Source organism: Pararge aegeria, chromosome 18 (genome assembly GCF_905163445.1).
Source record: "Pararge aegeria chromosome 18, ilParAegt1.1, whole genome shotgun sequence".
Classification (NCBI taxonomy): Eukaryota; Metazoa; Arthropoda; class Insecta; order Lepidoptera; family Nymphalidae; genus Pararge; species Pararge aegeria.
This window is the reverse complement of record NC_053197.1, coordinates 17,097,082-17,120,624: the sequence shown is the minus strand read 5'-3', so window position 1 is coordinate 17,120,624 and position 23,543 is coordinate 17,097,082. Positions and strand designations below refer to the sequence as shown.

The window sequence follows — 23,543 nt, the reverse complement described above, 5'->3', positions numbered from 1 at the left end:
CTAGGCTGCCCCGGCTTCCTGCTTCTGTTGTATTATCGACTCCCACTGCGCTATGAGGCGCGTGGAGCTAGGCGCCAGGAACTCCTGCCCGGGAGACAGCTCGCACAGCTCCGCCAGGGACTTCGCCGGCTTCAAACTGCCCAAAGACTCCTGACCCGAACTATTTCTGGGCGACGGTGACCTCAGTTCCTCGTTAAGCGCCTCGTATAGTTCGCCAATGGATTTTGTAGCTTTAAGTTTTCCAGGCAGGGGTATATCTTCTTCATCGGATTCCGAAGTCATCTCGATGTCACTCAAGTCTATGTCGAACGGTTTCTGCTTTTTTCTCATTTTCTTTAATTCATGTTCTCTATCCTTCATTTCTCTCAATTCTTTTTGAATTTTCTCTTCTACGGGAACGAAGCCTTTGCGAACGGGCTTGCCCTCCGACGTGCGCGTGATCACAGCCGGAGCCACCACGGGCGTTATGGCGGTAGGTGGGAATATAAGTTGTGGAGCGATTGCTGTGGGAGTCGTCGCGGAAGCCGGAGAGGCTGGCAACTTTCCCTTGTTGGCAATAAACCTTTGCATGATGCCTTTGGTGCCATTTTGGGGTGTGAACCTGCGCGTGTAACCATTGGTGTTCAAAGTTGTCGGAGTCGCAGGCGTGGTGGGACCGATCGGGCCGAGGAGGTGTGACGTTGAAACTGCCCTGTTGAGAGTCCTCTGCGGATCTGCGTCTTCATTAACGTGCCCATTTTGCTTTGTAACATCGATTGTTGATTCCGAAAAGAGTCTGTTGATTCTGAAATGACCTTCTTTGAATTCGCGCTCCCTTTCGGTCACTTCATATATCTCCCTCTGGATCCTTGAAAGGGAATCTTCTTTCAGCATTGACTGTAAAAATGAAAACTGAGCGTTATTTACGTATTACACTTATTGGAGTAACCACTTAAGGGGTAGAGAATCCTGTAATCTTTAGCAATTTCAAATAATTTAGTAGTTAAAGTAGTTAGGCGATATTTTTGTGCAAGTAGGTACTCTGTGCACGTTCGTTAGCGATACCTGCGACGTACTCGCTTATGACCTTACGCTGTGACATAAAAAGCATGAAACTGGTATTAATCAATCGCCGTAAGTAGTTGTACCTTTGCTTTTAAAGCAAGATTGATTCATATTATTTTTGCTTTTAAATAAAGATTCTTCAGATAGCATGTACCTATTTATCATATCATATAAGTGCATAATCGTGACTTGAAAATATATTATTCACTTCAAATGAGTCATGTTAAATTAATCACTGCACATTAACACTTTCTAGAACAGATGGTCAATTTAATTGGTTACGACATATTTACGTCACATTCATCAAATTCAAATTCACAATTTCTTTATACATGTAGGCCTATCACAGGCAGTTATGAATCGTTCATACATATAATATGTTTACATCATCGTAAGGGCATGGTGATAACTTCGTTCGCGAACTTAAACCCAAAGCTACGAGTACGAGGGTTCCAAACGCGCCGCGTATCGACAAGCTTAGACATAGAGTACCTACACATGACCTATGGTTTTTATTAAACTAACAACAGGACTTCTCTCAACTCAGTAGGTACTGAATACAAGCGTTGTGGGTATGTACCCAATTACATAGGAACATTAAGCTGAGCCAGAACCTTTTTATTGGTACGACACCATAATAGATATGTCTGTTTGTGGTAAATAAATAAATTGTATTCTATTCTAACTTTAAAGACTAGGTACCTGTTTCAAGTTCATGTTTAAAAAAGTCCATTTTCTTTATTTATTTATTAAGAGCACTAACATGCATATAACACATTTTTTAATATAGCCCACACACACAATAACATGTACTATGCACACTAATAAATAAATAAATAAATATACTATGACAATAAACACATCGCCATCTAGCCCTAAATTAAGCGTAGCTTGTGTTTTGGGTACTAAGATGACTGATCAATATCATTATGAATAATATACATAAAAACTTATAATATACTTACAGATAAACACCCGGACATGGAAAAAAATTCATGTTCATCTCGAAAAAATATTTTCCAGTTGTGGGAATCGAACCCACGACCTTCACGGAATCAGAAAGCAGGGTTGCTGCCCACTGCGCCAATCGGCCGTCCAAAATCGGTCCAAAATCGGTGAATTACAATTACACGCAACATTGCAATGCTATATTCAATCTATCTGTAATCTGTTGGTAAGTTGCTAAGAAAAGTTGCTTAGTAATCAATCTATAGATTACGGATAGATTGTATATCAAAAAATGGACATACCTATTTATATTTTGCTTCTATCAAAATTAACGACAAAAAGATGAGACCAGAACTAGGAAAGTAAGTACCTATTGTATAACTGGGAAAACCTTGGAAATAAGTTGCAAAATGAATGTTTAACCCTTGTGTGGTATCATTAACAATTGTCAAGGCTTTATTATTGCCGGATTAAATTTATCTAAATCTGATTCCCTACGTACCGTAATTACAAATTAATTAAGAAACTGTTTAAGTGACTTTAAACATATACGAGGAAGGTTCTAATATTGTTTAGGATTATCTTTGTAGGTTATACCTGCTTGCCTAGGTACTTTCATTGCCCATCTTGATCCAGAATCTATGCTACAGCCTAAACCGCAATTGCGAGCATTGATTTTAGTGGCCCTGATCACTTACGTTAAGAACTCTGAAGCGGTCATCTCCTACCTTTAAACGAAACAATATTGTATTATATGTGAATGTGGAAAACTCCAACGAATTTCATGAAATTTAGTATGGAGGATCGAGGATCGGAGGCGACTAATCGGATTGGCTACGTTTCATTTTTAGAACACATAGTTGTAATGAAAAAATGCTATATCTACATAGTTATAATAGCTCAGGTGGGAAATTGGGCGGTCCCCAAATCAGAAGAGCTAAATTCGAGTCTAGATAATATATTTTTTACTTTTTTTAGGAAAGCAACGTTTGGGCATCCAGGTACTATTCACCATAATGTAACACAGACTTGGTAAAGCGGTCAAACAAAACGTAGGTATATAAATTGGTAAGTACCACGTATAAAATCAACTTATTTTTTACGGCGATAGGCGGTCTTAGTGACATTCGCTACGAACGATTGTTATTTTAATTTCGCTTTTTCACGCTCTGTCCTCAATAGATAAAGCGTGAAAAGTCGCCGATCAGCTCAACAGATGAAAATTAATCTGTGCACTTCACCTTCATAATAACTACCATCAGGAATAATCGACTGCTATTGGTCGTCACAGAAGTGGATTTTAAAGTTATAGATAACCAGATTCTTACACAGCGTTCGTGCCACTTGGGCAATCAGGTTTTAAACTTGAGGGTAGACAGATATTTGAAAGCTCCTAGAATAATCAGCTGAGCTGTTATCCGACCCTTAACGTAAATGAACTGTAATAAAGTAAGTACGTGGAAATCATTAAGTGGATCTGATAAATGAAATGGAAACAGTCGATAATCACGTTATTAGCTTCGCACGAACAATGATAAGACAATGCCCACTCGTTTTATTGAAAAGAATGCCATTCCAATGAATACGGAACGGAATAATATCGCAGATAATGTATCGCCGCCGTCTTATCAGATGTATAACAGTACACGGCTAATCTCGGCGGATGCGACGCGAAAGACTCGCTCGCCAACTACCTCAAGACCTCGTAAAAAGCTTTCTACCGACTGGACCCGGCACACATTCCCAAACTCGCACAATTATTTACCGCGTAAGAAAGTGCAATTAAATTCGACGCGCCACCGGTCGGCTGGTGGCCGCCCACCTACCACCACGCTCGGTGCAGTAGAACCAGCGGCTCCCGAGGCGACGACCTACGAACTCGCGATTAGAATCGCAGGACCAAGAATGAGAGCGCGCTCTCAAATGGAGCACGCATTCCGCGCTTAGCTCCGCTCCCGCACCACGGCGGGATACTCACTTCAGTCATGTTGAACACTCGAAGAACAATCCGATATGAGTAGGAAGTCGCCACTAAACTTCACGATCACACATCACGGCACCGACACCTGCCACGGTTGCGAGACAATTGGCAAAGCGAGGCGACGACGCGCTTCGGCGGGCTAACGTCCTCTGTGCTAGTCGCCGCTCGCACGTATCGCGCTCACCTCGCCTCATCTACTTAGCGCGAGTGAGAGAGCTAGTCTTACCTGTACAAAAAAGAAAGAAAGGGGCATAGTATTTACACCTGGTGCTGCATTACCGACGCCCAACGTAAACTGCTTTACCGACGTAGTACTAGTTTGGAGTTTGAAATTCGAGCGCGGATTTACGCGCCACTGAGTTTGGAAGGGCTGGTCTCGGCTGCCACAGGAAAAAGGGCTGTTTAGGGAACCAGAATAATAGTAGCCATGCGTGACGGAATATTTAATTACCTGTTAAGTTGGTAAATTAGTTAAGAGTTTTATCAAATTGCACTAACGTACGTTCATCATTCGCAATAATATATTTTGTTATTTTAGAATTTTTGGTAGCTTACCGTGCAGCAGATTATTTTTTAGGTTAATTAATTATATCTCAGAACAAAGAAATGATATATAAATTGTTACACAAAATCAATTATATTATTTTTATAATTCTTATATATTAGATACGCACATAATATGTACACATAAGTTACATTAAAAATATAAACCAACCGCTACACCATCATTGTCATCTGCCATGTGACCATGCAATGCCAGCACCGGCGAATCTGGTGAATTTCGGAAAATTCTAACTAGCAACCTCTGCCTCAACTGGTACCTTGAGTGCGCCAAACAAGAAAATAAAATTGTAGCAAAGTAGTGAAATCGACATCATTATATTAACTTCTTTTGGACAAGGTAAGGCTTTAATTCAACTCGGATGGGCAGCGTTCGGGCAACTTCGTGACATCTTCTCTTCCAAAATCCCTCAGTGCCTGAAGACCAAAGTCTTCGAACAGTGCGTGTTGCCAGTGATGACTTACGTATCTGAAACGTGGTCGCTTACAAGTAGGCCTCACAAGAAGGCACTCATCAGTCACTTAGCGTGCGATGGAGAGAGCTATGTAGGGAGAATCTCTACGAAATCAAATCAGAAACTGGGATATCCATAGAAGAACCCGAGTTAACGACATAGCTCAGCAAGTCACAAAGCCGAAGTGGAAATGGGGCGGGACACATAGCTCGGAGAACCGATTGACGGGTTTCAAGGTGGTGGAATGGCGACCCCGCACAGGTAAACGCAGTGTTGGTCGGCCCCCAACATGTTGGACAGACGACATTAAACGAGTCGCTGTTAGCCGCTAAAAACAAGCGGCCCAGGACCGTGGAGTTTTAAAACTCCCTACCAAACGACCTATGTCTAGCAGTGGACTTCAATTGGTTGATGGATGATGAAGGCTAATAGCAAATTCAGCTAATTATTGTAAGTTCATCTACAAAATAGGTTTCAAATTATCAAATAGTCTTACAATTTTTGTGCCACGGACTGGTATTCCAAGAGGTTACGACATTTCAATAATAGGCACATAGAGGTAGTAAGATTAACGACGACATCCGACCTGACACCTCTGCTTTCCACACCATCATACCAAAGCTGTGCTTGCAAACTTTCAATCAATATAATTTTTAAGTTGATGTTTATGAGTGTGTGTGAGAAGTGCAGTGCACGGGCTTTTTTATCATCATAATTATAATCATCAACCCATTCACGGCCCACTACAGGGCACAGTCTCCTCTTGGAATAAGAAGGGTCAAGGTCGTAGATCACCACGTTTGCTAAGTACCGATTGGCAGAATTCACATGAATTCAAATGGAGATCTTTTAGGCATACCGTTAAATCAAGTGATGAAATGTGTGCCGGGGATCGAACTCGGTCTCCCTGTTCTTCGGCTATCACCGCATTTTACTGTACAATGCAACAATATAAAAAAGTAAGTATAAGATAAAATCTTAGAAAACGAAAAGAACGGTCATCAAATGTTGACGAGGTTCGTTCAGACAAAATTCTCCTTCGTTTCTCATGCCATCGCCATCAGAGCAAGTTCACAAGATCCACACGAAGCATGTAGATGTTTATGATTTTAACATTTGCATCGATACCAACGCACGTACAGCGCGAGACACAATATGCGCATGAGAAGCGCCTCTGTCTCGTGTCGTTCATGACAAAGGCTTGAGCACAGCGTATCTGGAGCGATTATATAATCCAAAATGGAATAATTTGCCAAGTTTATACGCTTTACTGGCGTGGCTAGAAGGTATGGAAGGTGTAGTAAGGTAGGGTAAGGTGGTAGAAGGTAAGGCAGTATCTCAGTGATCTGAAATTAAGTTGGAAACACTCAAATTTTGCCATCAAATTATACGTTAAACCCTAATTTTATATCCCGTAAATGCCTAACTGAGATTAAAAATTTACACAGAGTTACAATACTTAAAATGCTTGTGAATAGTTATTTAATTAAAAAATAACTAATACAAGTACAAGATACAATATATCTGCGAGTATCTGGATCTCTTATCCATATATTCGGATAGTCAAGGACCGAAAACGTTACGTTACGTTACGCTCCCGTGTTAATACTATTAGGATTGTAAAAGTTTGAACATTTTTGGATGAATGGATTTTTGTTACTACTTTGAGCAACGGATTTGACCGCAGTTTAGAATGGAGATTAAAATAGCAACAATGATATCCTAGCCCACACTTATGTCTTGTGAGGTGTGACACGTAATTCAACGCAGGGGATATACTGTCCTCTTGGGCCCCCCAAACATCTCGCTCATACTTGGGATTCTAAATGCAACACCGTCGTGACCTAAATCCTTCGCAAGGCATATTATGATTTATCCTGGAACGTCACGTTGAAAAAACTACTATTACAGAAATTAAGTTGCTTATTTTTAACAGATATACAGATAATACTTAAAACACCTAAGTATTGAGTCTAAAATATAGTATATTCAATAGGAATCTCTTCTCTTAATACTAATGACTAGTTTTACACATTGTTACTCAGTCTTATAATATTTAAAGCTTAGATATTAAGATAGTTTTTAGTGCACACTTTTTGTTCAAATCCATGTGGGTGCCTTTTAAATGACGCGAAAGATCACTAGCGCGGAAGAATCTTCGAGGGCAATGCAGGCATATGTAGGGAGTGTGATTAGTGTGCTGCTTTAGTAAATGGAATTCTAGCATGGTTGCTGTAGGGAAGGACTTTGTGCAGTCGTCGATAGAACATTTGAATTTACCAGCATTTTCATGTTTGAATAGCATATGATGAGCCAGACTTCTTTTGACAGTAAAGGCTGCATTACAGGTCCCGCATACATAGGGTTTCTCGCCAGTATGTTTGCGCATATGTACCTTCAAGTCAGAAAACGTTTTTAAACATACAGAACACTGTCCTGATTTCTCAGAATGCATCCGACGGATATGTGTCTGCAGATTGCCTTTCATAGCAAAGGCTGTGCCACAAAAGCTGCATACATTCTGTTTTTTGTTTGTGTGAAGGCTGATATGGACATTTAGTGCTGTTCTAGACTTCATTGATTTACTGCACAGATGGCAAATATATTTTCTCTCATCACTATGGACACTTTGGTGTTTTTGGACCAAACCTTTGTGGCCAAACTTCTTACCACATATTGGGCAAGGAAATGGTTTCTCTCCAGTGTGTACTCTTTGATGGCGATTTCTAGAAGCTATCTGACGGAACCTCTTGGGACAGTAAGGACAAACGTATGGCCTTTCATCAGTGTGTACTCTTAAGTGTGTTATAATATCATTTTTTCTGTAAAAACTACTGCCACATGTCTCACAAGTGAATTGTCTTTCTCGAGTTGAATGGAATGTTTCATTGTGCCGTTTTAAGGACCCTTTCGTGGGATATTTAGAATTGCAGGCTACACACATGAAAGGTTTCTCCCCAGTGTGTGTACGCATATGAATCTCCATTGCGGATCGGCTGGAGGCTATGTGGCTGCAAATAACACATTGGATGGGTCCTTTTGTACCACGTTTCTTACGAGTTGATTTTCTAGTGATATTTTCAGTAGCTTTATTGTTAGTAACAGTTTCAATTTTATCTTCTTTATCTTTACAGGTGCTATAAGTTGGTTCCTTACTACATTTTTTAATTAAACTCCTTTCATCATCACAACCGGACTTTGAAGAGCTATCAAAGAGGAAACTGTTGTCAAATACATCATGACAATCACCATCATCAATTTCGTTTTTAATTTCTTCCGCCGCCTTTATGTTAGCTTGAAGATGCCTGTCTGCTTGTAAGTCAGAATATAGTTCGATGGGAGTACTCAAGCACCGAAGAGCCCGGTCGGAAGCTTCGCATTTCTGCACGAACTGATAAGAGAACGATAGCTCGCTTGTACAACCTTCACACATCATACTCGGCAATCCATCATCCTCCGTAACTGTAATATTAACCATTTTTTTCAACTTTGCACTGTATTGAACGTTATCAGATTCACTTTCGAAAACGGATATAGTGCCCGTTTTGTCCAGGCATATCCTGCATATTAAAGCCTCCATTGCGTAAGTATAATAATAAACGAATTAAAGTATACTGATCGATTTAAGCCAATATTTTAAGAAATAAACGAATAAAACCTTCATGTTCATTTATTATTGTTTTGCCAACTTGACATTTGAGACATTTCACGTTTGTCAGCCACAGAAGATATACTATAGGTACCTATGCACAATGAATAATAAACCTACCACACTTAGGAATCAGCAAACTCGTTCAAAATAAATGTTTGTATTGTCATTGCTATGCGTTCGAATTTTCGGTTTATATGGTCTTTGTAGGGAGTCTTCTTAGCCTGACATTCTTAATACATACAGTACATAATAATGTGTGAAAATCTCACGATAACACGTGTCTAGCCTGAGTACGCGTTTTAGGCTCACAGCAATTTAATAAAAATAATCTTGTATTAGTATTAATCTGTCCAGAGCAGTAGGTACTCAAGAGAACACGGAGGCCTACCAGATTGAAGACATTTGAACTAGGTACCCGAATTAGCAAGACACAGCTTTATGCCTTACTATGAAATTAGAAATAAATATTTTGGAGTTGGAGTAGACTTTTGCCTTTTTCTTAAGGGAAAGAATAAAGAGAAAAAAAGCATGGTTATGCTACTTACAGCTGTGGTTGGCAATGATGATGGCTGAACGGTACTATACCTTTTCCCTCTGGGAAAGAAAAAATAAAAAAGAATTGACAACAACTAACAAGTCAACAACTATTCGAAATTGAGAGCCTTTTGCTTTCCACTTGTAGAATCAAGGAAACTGGTTCATAATATCAGAATTACGGTGAAATTAATATAAATATGTACCTTATTGCCTTATACATATCATTTGTATAAAGTTTTAATTGACACAGGTGGCAAAATGAATCAAAGTTTATGCCGTTTATGCAACGAGAACATTGGTGTTGCATCTCTGTTTAGCTCAGCAGATGCGGCTGGAATCCTATTGAGTGAGAAAGTTACGTATTGTGCTAAAGTAACGGTCGTGCAAGGCGACGACCTACCTGCTAACATTTGCGCGTTTTGCGAGGAGCAGCTCGGATGTACGTACAGCTTTGTCCTTAAATGCGAAGACACAGACAAGAAGCTGAGGTCTTTGCAGCTCACTGTCAAACATGAGTGTGAAATTAAATATGATGTAAAAACAGAGGACTCTCATACAACTTCGCCCGACGATATTTTTGATAATCCGTCCGAATGCTACGACTCCCCACTAATTGATAATATTAAGGAAGAAATTGACTTTGGAATACAAAAAAAAACAAAACGAAAATATGTAAGAACAAAACCAAGAAAAGCTAGCCTGAGCAAGTGCAAGGTGTGTGGCCGTGTGTGCAACAGTCCTTCCTCATTGGCCATACATATGAGGTCACACACAAATGAGAAACCTTATGGTTGCTTATTGTGCGATAAAAAATATAAGGATAGTGGCACTTTGAAACGGCACGCTGAGAGGAACCACAACAACGAGAGGGCAAGAAGATTCATATGTGAGCACTGTGGCAAAGGGTTCTATTCAAAGTCTGATTGTAAGATACATATGAGGACACACACTGGGGAAACGCCTTATTCTTGCAGTAGCTGTCCTGCACGGTTCTCCCAAGTAGGATCTTTACAGAGACATAAGTTGACACACACTGGTGAGAGGACACATGTGTGCACAAAATGTCCTAAAAAGTTTCCCACTAGGGAGGAATTAAAGAAGCATTACCTTGTCCACTCTGATGAAAGGAAACATAAGTGTCCTCTGTGTGAAATACAGTTTAAATCTAGCAATAACATGAGGAAGCATTTTAGAATGCATACAGACAAAATGAATAAATTTATCTGCAACTATTGCAAGCGTTGTTTTCCATTCAAAGGCAATTTGCAATGCCACATAACTAAACAACATTCGTCAAAATCTGGACACTGTGAAATGTGCTCTAAGTACTTTCCAAACATTAAATTGCACATGTTGAAACATGCAGGCATGCGTACCGTCAAGTGTGAGCTATGCCCCAGCAGCTTCTTTGACTTAAAAGGCTTATCAACGCATGTCAATTTCAGACACAAATTTGCTGACAAATATAAGTGCACTATAAATGATTGCACTCTCAAGTTTCCCTCCCAGCCCATGCTCGACTATCATGTTATGAGATATCATAAATCAATGAAACCATTTGTTTGTGATAAGTGTCCAAGAAGTTTTTATCGGAAAAGTGATATGGTAAGACATAAAAAAGGCACTCACAAAGAATATATGGCAGGTGATGAGAAAAAGATTTATGGAACCTGGTCCTAGCCTAATAAAATCATCTAAATTATATGACAAACTCGAGTGCAATAAATGCAGGCACCCTATAATATAATATCATTGCATTGTGAGTGAAAACAACTTTCTTCAATCCATGATTGATCAGCATGTACCTTTGTTTCCTCCTCCTTTCAAAGCTTCCCATGCTCCATAAAGATAGTCGCAAAATAAAAGATATAAATGCCATCTATATATTTATTTCAAATACCAATATATTGACTTTAACTACAGCATCATATCACAGTTGAAAAAGAAAACAGATAATAGTCAAGGTAAAATGTGACAGCAAGAGTGAAAAATAAATAGAAATACATATCTGTAAGAAATAAACAATTTATTTTGAGTGAAAGTGGCCATTTCATTTCACAAACTAATATATCACTATGTTCAAAAAACAAAAAAACATTAATCCAAGATTATACACCTATCTTAGATATACTTTCTAAACTTAATCAAAGTGTTCAAAACATAAAAAAAGATTCTTAGTTTTTAGCTAAAGGTGTGCCATCAAAATCTAATAAGTAGAAGATTGATCACACATACGTATCAGGCAGCTTTTTAATGGTAAAACTAAATTAAGGCAAAAATCTCAAACCCTAACCCTGAAGCTGCATATCTCCCACAGAGGATACTAGTTGTGCAATAAATATTTTATTAATTGTCCCTACAACTCATCAATTTGTTCCCCATATGTCCAAGCAAGATATAAAAGGCTGGAGTTTAATTATTGAGTTGCCCGATAACACAAAATGCTTAATTAATAGTATAAAGGTATTTATTAACATATTTATTAATACTCTATATTTGTTGTCTTACTATGTAAACTATTTTTTAAATACTTTTTGGTCTAAAGATTGTTTTAAAAATAGGAAAAAACAAGCGTTTAAAATAATTTAATAAAAACAAAAGTGAAAAATACATTTATTTTGTGAATGTTTGTTTTTTTATATTTTTAAGGCATACTTTATATAAAAATGCAGTAAAAATATTTTGATATTCTATCAACAATAAATTTGCTAATTGATTTTAGACTAAAATTAAAGCATTGTTCAAAGTGGTTTGCTAGGTTTGGTTTGCACTTATCAATCTAGCAGTAGGTGTATAATCCAAGAATTAAAAAATATGTAGTCTATGCCGGTATTTACATTAACAGCACAAGTAGTCCATATAAAAAAATTAGAATTGCACAAAATACAATCAAAATTTTTGATCCAGTCAAAATATTAACATTCGTAATATAATTAAGAAGTTATATATTGTAAAAACAAAATTAAAATTCAATGGAAATGAACATTTGCTAACATTATAAATTATGCAGTCAGTCAACAATTATCTATATCTAATTCCCACGATGCACGGTTGCACTTCGTAACAGATAATAAAATGTCAACAAACACTCCACATACAACAAACACCATATAATCTACATTCAATCACCCCTCGCGCCAGTGGCGTGCTCATGGTGTGCCAACAGGGCAGGCGTTAAGCAGGCACAAGATTGAAATAAAAAAAAAACTTTGTTCTATTTTTTTATAGGGTAGGCAATGCTTTGTGCATACTCTAAGTGCACGTCACTCAGACCACTAGTCCAGTTGAATTTTGCTATGATACCGGGTATATGTTCACTAATGGCGTGCATTTCATAAATGCGTACAAGTACTGCCTACCCATATTACTTCATCTGCCTGCTGAATACCCTGTGCCCGCCACTGCCTCGCAGCTAACCGTGTTAGGCCGTCTTTTGCCTGTTACCCTATTATAAGCTCTGCTATGTTACCCAGGTCACTAAAATTAAATTAAAATAGTTTTAGCCCTAGTTCAATTATCACTAATGACTAACTGAAAATAAAATAATGCAGAATAGCACCAAACAAATTAGGACATAATATTTATACAATTAGGCCGCGCACGCATGAACAACTTTAGTTTCAGAGATAAACTTGTGCATCACCCCACTAGACAGAGACACATACTGTGCAATACATCCAGAATTATATGCCAGGAAGTTATCGTTATGGGTAGAAACCAGGCAGTACCACAGTAAAGTCATGGCAGGCAGCCTTTTTAAATTTTTTAATAATAAATAAATATACTACGAAAATACACACATCGCCATCTAGTCCCAAAGTAAGCGTAGCTTGTGTTATGGGTACTAAGATAACTGATGAATATTTTTTTTATGAATAATATACATAAATACTTAGAATATAAATATAAACACCCAGACACTGAAAGACATTCACGCTCATCACACAAACATTTTCCAGTAGTGGGAATCGAACCCACGGCCTTGGACTCACAAAGCAGGGTCGCTGCCCACTGCGCCAATCGGCCGTCACATGTTAATTGTAGTTAATGTTAGTTTTGTATGCCTAGAAAAAAGACCACTGTGTTAATTCTCATATTAACGTGTACAATGGGACCGTCTTACATACGCTATTTGATGCAGATATCCGGACTGGCATGATGCTTATATAATAAACACTTCTAAACACGCAATCAGGTCGGCGGCTTTTTTACTGCAAATCGTTTAGGCCGTGCGTTTGTCGTTTTAAAATTTTTGTGCAATGTGCTCTATGCACGTCGCTTCTAGTAGGGTGTTGGATACGCGTTTCTACCATAGGTTTAGAGCTGTCGTTTTGAATGAGACAATTTCGCATATAGATAATATGCTTGGTACGAGTGACAGAAAGTGTAGCAGCGACAAAAGTTGCACATGTGCGAATGCCCTTACAGTGTGGCTGCAATTAAAAAACTTTTTCATATATTATTTACAATTATTCACATACAAATAGGCAATTTGTATAATTTTTCCATAATCGTCTATGTGTGAAGACTGAAGTGTAATCATTTCAATCTCCCGTATTACTAGGTATATTGACAGAGGCGGATACAGTCGATGTCGTTGTTCTTCATTATTTTATCTTAGTCTACCGGATGTGTCTTATTTTAATATTAGCCTAAACAAATAATATTATAGCAACAGCTTAGTCGCCCGTCAAAAGGTAGGCTTCTACCGTCTGTAAATAATAGTTGCATAATCAGCAAACGCATCATGAAAAATAAGCAACTGTACTATTCAGGTGGTATGTATGACATCATACTTACAATAGTACATTTTGAAATCAACTCTAATTGATTTCCTAAATTATTTGTTTTTGACAAAATCGTCGATAGAGCTAATAAATTAACAAATAAATATTATTGCAATTTCATTCACTTAAAACGAAATAAAATAAAACAATAACCACTCATTTGTGAATGTTTTCATATTTTGTGACGTCAAATTGGACAGTTCTAACAAGCACTGTCAAATTGGTTGTCCAAAAATATTGTGTAGGGAATCAGCTGCGGATGCATGTCTATCTAATCGTATCCAATGAAAGGTTACAAATTGTTTTTTTTCTAGCATTAATACAAAATAATGCATTACCTATCATAAGCTAACAATGGACCACGAAAGCGTGGAACTAAACGTAACATAATACATATAACTATTCTTTCAACATACAAACGCTAACAGATAAATATTCTTTTCAATGGATACATATTAGATTATTGTTACTGTACAATATCATACAATAGAAAGTTTCCTTTGTATTGTATTCTCATTGCTTTTCGAGTATCAAAACACGTCAAATTCGAAATAATCTCTTATTTCAAAAGTAAATTTTAGGTATTCCGAATTCAAGAAAGTTTACGAGTGAGGCATAACAGGAAATTTAGCTTAATAACAAGGATTATTTAGTTTATTTTCCTCTGACATCAGTTTCTCAACCCTCGTGAACGATCCAATCTGGTACTGAAGCTACATCTAGGTAACCTAGCATATCTGTGTGTAGTTTTCATGATAAAAAAAATATTCTATGATAATCCAACCAACGTAAAGAGTTCAGCGTAGTCGTGGCTTAGCACCATGAGTGATACACATTAACTTAGCGAAAGGTAGCAGGAGTGCATCCCCTGTGAGGAGTGGTATTCCAGTGATAATCTAGGAGTGCAACCAACGTAGAGTTCAATGAAGTTGACACCTAGCCTATAAAGGTACCAAGAGTACAGCCACCGTTAGGAGCAACAGGGCTTGATGGCCTGCTTTGATGATTAAGAAGTGCCCAACTTTTATTCAACAAAGTCTAGCTAGCTAAGGTTACTAGGATAGGAGTGCATAGTCAGTGACGAGTGTTAAAGACTTGGTTTTCTAGCTAGCCAGAGGTACCAGACGGGCTGTAGCACTGCTCTGCAGCAGTAGTAGGGGGATGGCTTGATAGCGTGCTAAATTTCGATGATTAACTCAAGGAGTAACCAATGTAGGGCTACGCGCTATCTAGCGCGTGGTTTTATCAGGTAGTTGAAGTTACCAGGGGTGCAGACCCAACAAGGGCGTGGGCAGGCCTTCAAGCCTTTTGGTGTTGAAACCTACCTAGCACGTGGAATTGACAATTAACTAAAGTCTCAGTTAGGAGTCTTATGCCCGTTTTAACTAAACCGCCAAATTTATGGGGCGTTCGATTTAGGTATCGCCTTCATCGAATGCCCCATAAATTAATCGATGTCTCGGATTAGTGAAAAGGGGCATTACAGGCGGAGTTTTATAGTTTTCTACATTTCGATGACGAAATCAAGGAATTCCCAACTTAGAGTTCAACCCAGTCGTCGCTTGCCTTTCGCGTAAGGTTTTCAACAAGCTAAAGTTACCAGGAGTGCAGCTCCAATGATGAATGGTAGACTTCGATGATGAAATCAAGTCACCGTGAATTGAACAGCTAGCTAGAGGTTCCAGGATTGCAGACCCAGGAAGTGGCAAGGTCACGGTTTGATGGCCTGATTTCAAAGCCGAAATCAAGGATTGCCCGGCGTAGAGTTCAACGGAGCCGTCACCTGCACTTGCAGGTACCGGGAGCCCGAGGAGCAGGGGAGGTTGGTGGCCGGCTAAGTTTCGATCAACGAGTGGAATTGGTATCTAGTTAAAGGTACCAGGAGTGCAGCCACCGTGAGGAGCGGCAGGGCTTGATGGCCCGCTTTGATGATCAAATTGAGAAGTGCCCAACTTTTACTCAGAAAAGTCCAGCTAGCTAAAGTTACTAGGAGTGCATACTCAGTGAGGAGTGTCGGTTGGTGGAGACATGGTTTTCTAGCTGGCCAGAGGTCCTAGATGTGCTGTAGCATTGCTCTCACAAGAGAGAGAGAGAGAGAGAATCAACGAGTGCCCAACGTAAATTTAAACGAAGTCTTGACCTACCTAGCTAAAGTTACCAGGAGTGCAGCGCGGCGGAGCGGCGGGCTAGTTGATGGCCTGCTCCGTCATCTGCAGACACAGCGCGTCCAGGCCGGAGTAGTCGTCGGCGGAGGGCGGCGGCGGCGGGCGCGGCAGGGCGTGCGCGGGCGGGAAGGGCGGGTAGGAGTGCGACTTGCCGCGCGGCGGCGGCGGCCAGGCGCGCCGCGCGGGCCGGCACGCGGGCGCGCGCCAGCGGCACAGCGGGCTGCGACAGGACAACACACTGCTGACGGGCGCGGCACGTGATAGGACAATATGCAACAAGTGTGGTTCATTGCAACTCAGGACTCGCTTTCGGGGGGCCTAGTTTATCAATGATAAGAGGTTAAGGCCGTAGTCCACCACGCTGGCCCGGTGCGGATTGGTGAACTCCACACACCTTTGAGAACATTATGGAGAACTCTCGGGCACGCAGGTTTTCCTTCACCGTCGAAACAAGTGATATTTTAATTTAGAGGTGCGTGCTGGAATTCTAACTCGGCCCCCCGAAAGTGTAGTCGAGCTCGTACCCACTGGGCAATCACCGCTAGGGGGCTAGTTAATAAATTAAATATACTACAGCAATACACACGTCGCCATAAAGTAAGCGTAGCTTGTGTTATGGGTACTTAGATAGATGATGAATATTTTTCTAAATTTAATACACATAAATACCTATAATATACAAACAGAAACCCAGCCACTAAAAACCTTCATGTTCATCACACAAACATTTTCCAGCTGTGGAAATCGAACCGAATAGCCAATAATTTCAAACTTCCGGGTTTACTAAGAATTTCTTGATAGAAAACCCAATACTTTTCATTGCTCCGACCCCGGGGCTCTTGATCTGCAGTCAAATATGATAACTACTTGACCAACGAGGCAATCAAGCCAGGGTAATAAGATATTATAAATCTATTATTTAATGGCGCGGGTTATAAAGGAAATTAATTAAACGGGAATGTCACAGTTAAAATATATATATACCTGTGTTTAAGGCGTCTGTGTGGCGCGTCGCCCACCAGGTGGAAGAACTGTCGTGGCGGAAGACGGTGCCTTAGCCTTCTGAGTGAAGACTGCACTTCCGCAGAACCGAACGCTTCGTGGTGCAGCGCCTGTAAAGTAGCGGGTAATTTCTTAATTCTCAATAAGCGATTTAACGCTACTCGCTCTCTCATAATAATTATTATTCTTCGAGAACATTATGGAGAACTCTCAGGAATGCAGGTTACCGCAGCATGTTTTTCAGCACCGTTGAAGCATGTGTCATTTTAAATGCTTAAAGCAAATAACACCAAAAGTGAGAGGTGCGTGCGGGGATAAAACTTAATAAATATAATACGCCTATACACCATCCAAAGTAAGCGTAGCTTGTGCTATGGGTACTGAAATGACAGATGAATAATATTGTACATAAATACTTTTTTTTACTTTGGGCTAGATGGCGATATGAGTGTTGTCGTAGTATATTTATTTATTTATTTATTATATATGTGCCAGTAACTACACCGCACAACTTTCAGACCGGAGAAATGCTGCGAATCACAAAAGCTTAACTGGTATAAAAGCTACCTTCTCAATGAGCCAGCAGTGCAGCGACATGGGGTCCACGGGCTCGGGCTCGCCGTCCGGCGCCGTGGACGCGCCCGCCGCGCCGCCGAGGCACTTCGACGCTGCAACACAGATCAAGCCCTTGCTGCGTGTACATTCGTATCACCACTATTCTACTACCATATACAACGTGTAAATAATACTTCACAGGCTTTAGGTGCATTACGCACTGTCTCTGAGACTTATCTGTGAAACCGAAAGCCCTAATAACACATTCAATATTTAAACAATTAACCACTTCACACTGTCACTTTATTGGATACGCGTCGCGTAGCGTAGGTACTATGCGCGTGTCGGTGTTTTATCTGCAATAGGGATGTCATAAGTACACGGAAAAATAAAGAAGCCTCTTTTGATTTCATATTTTTACAGGGTGGTTTCTTATGAAATATACTTATGCACCCTTCAGTATTTCGTAATTCGGTTACACGTTGTATAAAACGTTGAGTGTGCTCAAGAACATCAAACTATAGTTCCCCCGTCCCCTTTCTACCACGGAACGCGAGACTCCGTGACCGGTGGCATCTTTATGTTGTTGATATGACAAAAACGACGAGGTATTAAAAGTTTGAGTTGGTCTTTGAAAGTCAGGGTTTTTTTTTTTATATTTTAATTTATAGTTTAATTATCCACGTTTCTGATAGGATGTGGGACGTCCACTCAGAAACTGTATAACTTAAGTACCTTCAAGGCAAGAGGGAATGGGCTTTTTTGGTCCACCCATGAATTGCCCACTACAGTCTGAGTTTCAGAATGAGAAGGGCTTGGGCGTGCCGATTGGAGAGCACGGTTAGCGAGGCAGGAGACATTAGTCTCCCCGCGGAAAGGAAACAATGTTATCTTCTCACACAATTTTATCAAATCTCCGTGAGAATGTCAAGTTTAGGCGCAGCCATTTTTAAAAAAATTCGTTGACATCTGTCACACGAGTATAACATTCACTTGCTATTTGCATTTCACTATTGGTCTACAATATTAACAGAGTTTTGTTTCGTTCTACGCAATAATTTATGGAATTTATATAATGTAACTAATTCAAAATGAATTTCCGCCAGCTTAAACTAGTACCAAAGGTTAAGGGTTCCTACTATACCCCCAAACTCAAAACATAAGAGTAGGTATTGTAGATATCTGGTTATTATGTTTTGAGTTTGGGGGTACAACCTTTGTTTTTACACCAGAACAAGTTGCAAGAGGCGGCCTTATCGCTTAGTATCGATCTCATTATTACACTCACCAAGATCCAAAGCTGCTACAATAGCAGCGGGCAGTTCTGATGCTGGCTGCATGGGAGATAGAAGGACTCCTCTCAGCCTTTCCAATGCCCTCAGCACTGAACCATTGCTCGAAGCCAACTCCGCTTGAACGCCTTCTAATACAGAGCTACGTTCGTTCAGCTTCTTTATTGAAAGGAGGATTTTGTGGCGGGCACCTTTTGTTACACCTACAAATAAAAAAAAAACACTTCCTATAACACTTAAAGCCAATTCTATAAGTAGAGTTCATCTGGAAATAAATGTGCGTTAATCTGCAAGGACCACAAAAACTGTCATCAATTTTGAAGAATGCACAATTGTAAAGACTTAGCACTGTCGGGGTTGAACCTGCGCGAGAGTGCATTATAAAAGATCCTATAAATTGCACCGTGTTGTAGGCTTTTCCGAAGAACACATAGGTTGCCGGCTTCTATCAAATATTGAAAGAATAAATGGAGTTTCTGTCTGCAGCATCAATCAAGTTACATACAAGTAGTATTGTTTTAATATATTTTTCAAAAGAACTCTTATTTTATTGCTCAATGTGTAGGCCAAAGCCCATGTATCGGATTTCACCGAAGTATTTATACTTCGGTGAAATCCGATACATGGGCTATGCCCCATATCCCATGCCCCATAATCCTATGCCCCATATCCCAAAAATAATTAACCCTTTTCTATGTTCGGGGGACCTTCAAATTATTATATATTGCTAAATATATTAAAAGCGAAGCAATGGCGAGTGTGTTACAGTCGCTCGTGCTTCGCTTACACACAAATTAGAAGGCCGCCATTACAGTTTGACGAAAATGTCGATAAAATCGAACATTAACTAGATTTTTTTGTCTACAATCGTCTTTGCAAATTGTAAGTAACAAAAAAATTCTAATTTGATTAAACCGAATACTCACCTAATTTTTCAAGATATTTCTCATCTATCGCCATCATCTGCTCATAAGAGATGTTCGTGAACAACCACACGTACTTATGTAGTCTTAAACTCTTCAACCACTGCGCCACCGTGGACATTCCCGGGTGTTCCGTGAAGTTGTTGGACCTCAAGTCATCTAACCGGGTTTCGCTACCCGTAGTGCCGTACATTATACTAATAGGTCGTAATTGACTTAAACTATGTTCACTAGATAACGAAAAACTTCTGGGTTTCTGGACGAACGGTTCGTCGCTTAAATTCTCTGCTGATGAAGACATCTGCATGAAATTACTCGATGGAGGAGTCAAACTGTTTGATCTTTGGGATTTAGGCTGCGCTATGGCCGCGTCGAAGTTCAACATCTCTCCATCCAAACTTAGGTCTACGTCCCTTCCGTTCTTGGAAAAGGATTCCTGTAAAATGTCCGTATAAGACGAATGGTTGTCTACTGTGTCAAGTATTCCCCTGAACTCGACGTTCTTGCCGATCGTCCGCCTGAAGATGTTATTGGTGGCCCAAATGTTAGTGTCGGGCAGGAGGCACGGGTCTATTCTCTGCTGCCAGACAGCTTCCGTTGTTCTGTTGCCAGAGATGTGGTTTTCTAAATAGCGTAGCCATTGTGTCAGTGTTCTGCAAACACAATATTTAATCCTATAAAAGACATTAATTTAAGAGGACAATAAATTCATGTGCACAAAATCTCAGTACCGGTCCAGGTGAAAAATTGAAGATGTCCACCCTTGGAGAGTAAGTTATGCCGTCGGTCTGATTATTAAACTAACGCGTTTAGATTGCATCATCACGATTATCAACCCATTGCCGGCCCGATACAGGGCACAGATCTTCTTTCAGAATTAGAAGGATTTAGACCGTAGCAGGCTATGCTGGTCTAGTGCGAATTAGTAGACTTCATGTCCCATTATGGAGAACTTTCAGGCATGAAGGATCCCTCACTCCTGTCACCGAGGATCGAAGTCAGTCCCCCAACCAAAGGTTGGCCAATTCTCTAAAGACCAGGCTTTTCAATGCTTAACTATCAATATCATCATCGTTAAGAAAAGCCTACTCGTATGCTTCTGCACTGAAGAGCTCTCCCAAATTACTTCCCCGGGCTAGTTCTAGCACAGAAAGTTCTGCTACACTACACCTACGGCATGCTTCTGAACTACATCCTGGGCGTAGCAGAACTGCCTACCTGTGGTCGTGGCTGCTGAAGGCGGGGTGCACCAGCAGGTAGGCCAGCAGCTGGCGGCACAGCTCGGGCGCGGCGGCGCGGCGCGGCGCGTCCACGCAGCGCGCCACCAGCGCCGGCAGCGCCGCCACGTAGGCGCCCTTGGCGCGCGCGTTGTCCGTGCGCAGCAACGGCAACATCGTCAGCAGCTGACGCAGCTTGTCGCCGTCTGCGGCCACGACACGCCTTACACTAAGCAAGCCTGGCGCCGGCTTATACGATACCAGTGGCCGGTAATTTTTGGATATATCTCTTGCGTTTTTTTTTCTTCTGACTTTACACAGATGTCAGGTACATATATGTTTCATAGAAGTTAGAGAAGCTTTAAATATAAAATATCCGGAGAAATTGACTGACGAAAAGATTTCGAAGAATTGAGAACCTCCTCCTTTTATAAATCGTAATATGGATTATTGGTATGAAGTCATTTGCAATTTATGTGAATTATAATGCACTCCAAAGAGTTTTATAATTATTAATCAGTTATAGTATTAAAAGTACAAAATTAATATATTGCAAAATTCAATTATGTTTTATTTATGTATTTCACTGTTAGTAATAAAGAGCTGCAATTAATTTATAATTTGAAGTTTCTTCAGGATATTACAAACATTAACTTTAAAGAATTTTCTATTTCAAGGAAAAAGGTTAATTCTATGAATTAAAGTAAAATTAGATTCATAAAAGTAAGGAGGAAAATTTTAGTTGGCAATCATGATCATTTCTTGAATGTTCTAGAGCTTTGGAAGATTTCATTAGAATTGCAGATATTACATTTTTGAGTTGAGGAGGTATATCACACCAATTGCCAGGATGCATCCATGGCATCACAAGATTATTATCTAACAAGTGGAAATTTGTACTTCAATAAATATATTGGAAAAAAATTAGGAACACAACACAGTAAGAAAGTTTGTACAAAGGTGCGATAATTTAATATCTTTAGTCGTAATGGTATGTGCAGAGAGGCATTGTGGTCAGGCTTCTGTGGTTTTTTGCTGTTATTGTAAACATGACAATAGTACTTATATGACAAAGTTATAATAATTTTAATTGATTAAAAGATATCTTTTGGTTTGGAATCATTTTGTTTTTTTTTGTAATAATTAGGTTATTTTGCTTTTTTTGGCACTGTGATGAGTCTAGGAGTCTAGTACTCTACGTGTAATAACATACATCAAGAACATCTTAGTGAGATAAAAACTTTAGTAACTGGCTGTAAATACAGAACTTTGTACTTTTAATTATATTTTAGTATTCGTTTTTTAAAATCACTCAGACTGTCTTTAAATAATTGCCAAATTCTACCAAAATCCTTTCAGTTAAGGCGTTACCAGACAAAAAGTAACCGCCGGATCTATAATATACGTATAGGTATAGATTCGTAAATGTGTACAGACCATCTTCGTCATCATCATCAGTCCTAGCCGCGAGCAGACTGGCCAGCAGAGTCTCGTCGTTCGCGTCCCTCTCCAGGCGCTCGTCCTCGACGTGGTTCTGCAGAGCCGCCTCCACGGCACGTTGCACCAGGCGTAGTCCAGGCCAAGGCACTCGCCGCGCCAGGGCACAAGCCACGACGGTCCGCTCACACGTGCCCCACTGCTCGAACATCCCGGCCACACCCCCGAGCTGCTCATAAAACGTACCGTTCATCTTTCCAACAGCATAGCACTTAGAATACTCCCGATTTGTTTGGGTTCTACACGTCAGACTGTCACAGCTGATCGTTCACTGCAGTTACTGATTGCGTCCGGGATATGAGCTGTCTGGTCTGGGGGCAGCGGTGGAACGGCCACGCGTACGAATCGGCAAACGGTGCAATTTTTATATTAATTTTGCAGGTAGTAACAAAACATAACATCCACTTTGATTCGACGGAAAGTCAAATTATCAAATTCCAAAATGGCTGACCACAGACTATCAATGAAAACATACATTTCCTACTTTAGTTAAATATCCATAAGATATAGTTTGTGATTATTTTAGAATAAGTTCCAAGAAAAACCTTAATTAAAATAATTCAAGGATTGAGAAATTATTATATTTAGTTATTTCTATTATATTTTAAAGGAATCCTATCAAGAAAATGGCAATACTCAAACTTCTGCTATTGGACACGAGATGGCGTTCTAGAAGTTTGAGTTCAGTTTAAAGTTTGATTATATTGTGTATTTTAACATACCTAATATGGTTAGAAAGCATTTACATATAAGTACTATTATAGATTATTTTAGCTTATGATAACAAAAATATTAATAAAGCAGGTAGAACGTACATACTTAAATATCTCTCTATTTTATGTACTAAAGTCTACGAGTATCTATTTATTCTCGGTGGGTAAACAATCGATATTAGTTTTGTTGTCGTGGTAACCGTGAAGCCCACAG

At 39.7% G+C, this 23,543-nt stretch overlaps 4 protein-coding genes across 4 annotated transcripts; 1 reads left to right on the top strand and 3 right to left on the bottom strand.

Annotated features, from left to right (window-relative positions):
* On the bottom strand, nt 1-3,979 carry LOC120631798. Its single transcript, XM_039901477.1, has 2 exons — nt 3,971-3,979; nt 1-876 (listed from the first exon to the last, which is right to left on the bottom strand). Exons 1-2 carry the CDS (start codon nt 3,977-3,979, stop codon nt 1-3), a joined length of 885 nt encoding a protein of 294 aa, XP_039757411.1.
* On the bottom strand, nt 801-23,016 carry LOC120631340 (protein Smaug). Its single transcript, XM_039900836.1, has 8 exons — nt 22,557-23,016; nt 21,121-21,325; nt 19,906-20,555; nt 18,976-19,182; nt 17,700-17,800; nt 17,115-17,242; nt 16,110-16,350; nt 801-876 (listed from the first exon to the last, which is right to left on the bottom strand). Exons 1-7 carry the CDS (start codon nt 22,807-22,809, stop codon nt 16,152-16,154), a joined length of 1,743 nt encoding a protein of 580 aa, XP_039756770.1. The 5' UTR covers nt 22,810-23,016; the 3' UTR covers nt 801-876; nt 16,110-16,151.
* On the bottom strand, nt 6,865-8,689 carry LOC120631341 (zinc finger protein OZF-like). Its single transcript, XM_039900837.1, has one exon. It carries the CDS (start codon nt 8,567-8,569, stop codon nt 7,046-7,048), a length of 1,524 nt encoding a protein of 507 aa, XP_039756771.1. The 5' UTR covers nt 8,570-8,689; the 3' UTR covers nt 6,865-7,045.
* Nucleotides 9,272-11,413, top strand: LOC120631342 (zinc finger protein 182-like). Its single transcript, XM_039900838.1, has one exon. The coding sequence runs from the start codon at nt 9,437-9,439 to the stop codon at nt 10,856-10,858; it is 1,422 nt and encodes a 473-aa protein (XP_039756772.1). The 5' UTR covers nt 9,272-9,436; the 3' UTR covers nt 10,859-11,413.
* Nucleotides 23,017-23,543: the final 527 nt, after the last annotated feature.

Bases quoted from the DNA above. Each gene is read 5' to 3' on its own strand.
- LOC120631341 (XM_039900837.1), bottom strand. From the start codon at position 8,569: ATGGAGGCTTTAATATGCAGGATATGCCTGGACAAAACGGGCACTATA.
- LOC120631342 (XM_039900838.1), top strand. From the start codon at position 9,437: ATGAATCAAAGTTTATGCCGTTTATGCAACGAGAACATTGGTGTTGCA.
- LOC120631340 (XM_039900836.1), bottom strand. From the start codon at position 22,809: ATGAACGGTACGTTTTATGAGCAGCTCGGGGGTGTGGCCGGGATGTTC. The intron at 20,556-21,120 runs GTAGGCAGTTCT...TTGTGTTTGCAG, and splicing joins TTCAGCAGCCACGACCACAG to AACACTGACACAATGGCTAC. The intron at 17,243-17,699 runs GTAGCTTTTATA...GCTACTTTACAG, and splicing joins ACTGCTGGCTCATTGAGAAG to GCGCTGCACCACGAAGCGTT.